Here is a 2,680-nt window from a genome sequence, read left to right as displayed (position 1 = left end):
ATAAGCTCCACCGTGCTGTCCTCAGGTGAGGCACCTGGAGTAAACAAGGAAGCAGGGGAGGAAATGGAGGAGGAAGTGAAGGAGGAAGTAAATTAAATATGGTTATTTTCACTTTCTAAATTAAATGTCATTTTGGTGATTAGTGCGATTACATTAGATGGTTTAACAGTCAAGCATTTATCAATATCTCAACTATTTTGTTCCATCAAGTGTATTTTCCTTGTTAAATAAATACAATTTTCGTTGACCAGGAAATGACAACCTGTCGAACTGCGCGGTTGTTTTGGACCTGGTACCGATTGCTAGCGTCATTTTAAGATGTCTGGCTTGAAAATCGCAAGTGGATAATTGAGAATCAGACATGAGATCTGATTACATCAGGAAAAGGTTATGACTAAAGCTTTCTTCTCACATGTATATATCCTGTAAGGCGAAAATGAAAGCATGGGACGTTGCACAAGTCCTGCACTTTTAAAATGGCTGGGTTCCCATGGGAATTTGTGCATGTTTAGAGCGCCACCCATAGCTGCAGGAAGTAGTTTGCCAGGGGGTGGGGGGGTTGGGTTGCTGAGAATGTTTTGTTCAATTCTGATTATTCAGGACCCTTACTTCCCGTAGCTATGGCGCCACCATAAGTAAAAGTTATGACCATTTTTGTTTTGATCGTTTTGGAATGGTAATTGGTAAAAAAATTAAATATCAAACCTACACTTTCAAATCTATTATTCCCAACATGGGGACAATTTGTGGCTCTGAACATGCTAACATTTCCCTTTGGATAAACATAATGTCTCCATACTCTCTAGCAATAAGATTCCAGCGGACGGCGTAGCTTGGGTCGTTCACAGGCGTGGCCCAACAGGAGTCCAGCACAGTGGAGATCTGATGACCGTCCACTCCGTCCACCTGCACGGCCACATAGATCTGCTGGTCAATCTCCACGTTGATGTGAGAACCGGATAACGGGTAGCGGAAGCCGGCATCCTGGTACGGGATCATCCGTATTTGGTAGTGGCCCTTGCCGGAGGGAAGCTTCTTGGTCACAATGCTAYGGAGCAGAGGAACAAAAGGTTATTCAAATAACTAGACAAAACTCAGGGGTTGAAGATTTTWAAAATCCCATGACTGAAACAGRAGTCGATCTCAAACCGATTGTCTGAGGGGCCTAGTTAACCTCCCCTGCCATGTAAAAAAAGTAATGACCATCATACTTTTAGGGAAAGAGTACATGTATTGTACATAAACTGCAAGTTTGACCTATTCCAGTACCCTTACTTAGGGGGTTCCAGGTTCCTCCTCTGGGATTTTTTTTATGTAGACGGTCTGAGAAGCTCAGTTCTGGTGACTTTTTAGAAGTAGTTTCTACTCTAAAATGAATGAAAATAAAATATAATATAATTTCCACCTTCAGAAATGAGCCCAATAACATTGGTAAAAACGATTATTTTTTGACATATTGGACAATGCATATAGCCTATGCATGGTCTGTCTATATTATCACATGTGCTATTAGCAATAAGCATTATTACCTGAACCCAACTGGTGCTGCATAGTCGCTATAAATACATATGCTGAAGCATGGGGTTTGTCCATATGCATTYACCCCATTGGACACRACATCCTGATTGTTATTATTATTAATTATACACTCAAAGTTATACATTTTTTTAGTTTCTATTACGAAGTATGTCATTTCCCTTTTAAGATGACATTGCCTCTTTTAAGAGCTCTGTTGCACAGTTGCGACTTAAAACTACAATATTTAACTTTTCTGCGACCAGACCAAATTCACATAGAAATGTGAGTTAGATATCTGTCATTCTCATTGAAAGCAAGTCTAAGAAGTGGCAGATCGCTTTTATATGCGCTATTTCTATGCTTCTTGTTCTTAAGTTATGTTTTTGCATCTGTTACTTTCGGTTTTGTACAGCAGCTGCAAAGAGTTTTACCTTTCAGTGTGTGTACTGTATTTATTGCTTTTCAACAGGAAAAGTAAAAAACATAGCTGGAAGATGTATTTAAGGCACAAGAGGCTGTGCTAGTACAGTATATCATTGTTAATATTCTGTAGTCAGTGGGTGAAACTCTGTTTTATGCTCATGTTATCCTATTATCCAATTATCTTTTTATATTAAAAGTATCTTTTATAATCCTTTTTGTACAACATTTTGGGTTGCGCTTTACCTGTATAAAATGTGCTCTACAAATAACCTTTATTTTTGGCCTTTTTCGGCGGGATCTGGCATTTTTTCTACTTACCCAGAGTCAGATGAACTCGTGGATACCATTTTTATGTCTCTGCGTGCTGTATGACGGAAAAGTTTCGGTGAGCCAATACTAATTAGTGTTAGCGCAATGACTTGAAGTCTACAGTTACGGTAGCCAGAATCTGCAGTATCCCTTTAAGTCAATTATGACAAATGAGCCGAATAGTCTTACAAGGGTTAAAGTCACTGCGGGAAGAAGAATTCTGGTGAGTTCAGTGCATACGCTGTGTGCACTGAACTGAAATGTATGATTGTTGCTGACACACTGATGTTCAGATGAAAAATAATAAACAGTCTATATGCGCACCACCCCAGCGCTCAACTCAAACAGTGGGTGGTAGCCTATGTAGCTGCTGGCAAAGTAAGTTAAGCCTATACTTTATCACTAACGATGTAATTTCCAGTGTTATTAT

The 2,680-nt window shown here is 39.4% G+C and overlaps 1 protein-coding gene across 1 annotated transcript in view; it reads right to left on the bottom strand.

The window, feature by feature from the left end:
- Window positions 1-690: 690 nt before the first annotated feature.
- LOC112075076 (pancreatic secretory granule membrane major glycoprotein GP2-like) overlaps window positions 691-2,680 on the bottom strand; it is a gene marked incomplete at its 5' end in the record, with an annotated part of 8,765 nt that continues 6,775 nt past the window's right edge. The window contains one exon of the mRNA XM_024142121.1: window positions 691-1,048. Within this exon, the coding sequence (XP_023997889.1) occupies window positions 706-1,048 (343 nt within the window). The remainder of the gene's footprint in view (window positions 1,049-2,680) is intronic.

Source organism: Salvelinus sp. IW2-2015, unplaced genomic scaffold (genome assembly GCF_002910315.2).
Source record: "Salvelinus sp. IW2-2015 unplaced genomic scaffold, ASM291031v2 Un_scaffold2972, whole genome shotgun sequence".
NCBI lineage: Eukaryota > Metazoa > Chordata > Actinopteri > Salmoniformes > Salmonidae > Salvelinus > Salvelinus sp. IW2-2015.
The sequence above is the reverse complement of the archived record's forward strand: the minus strand, read 5'-3'. Positions and strand labels throughout refer to the sequence as shown.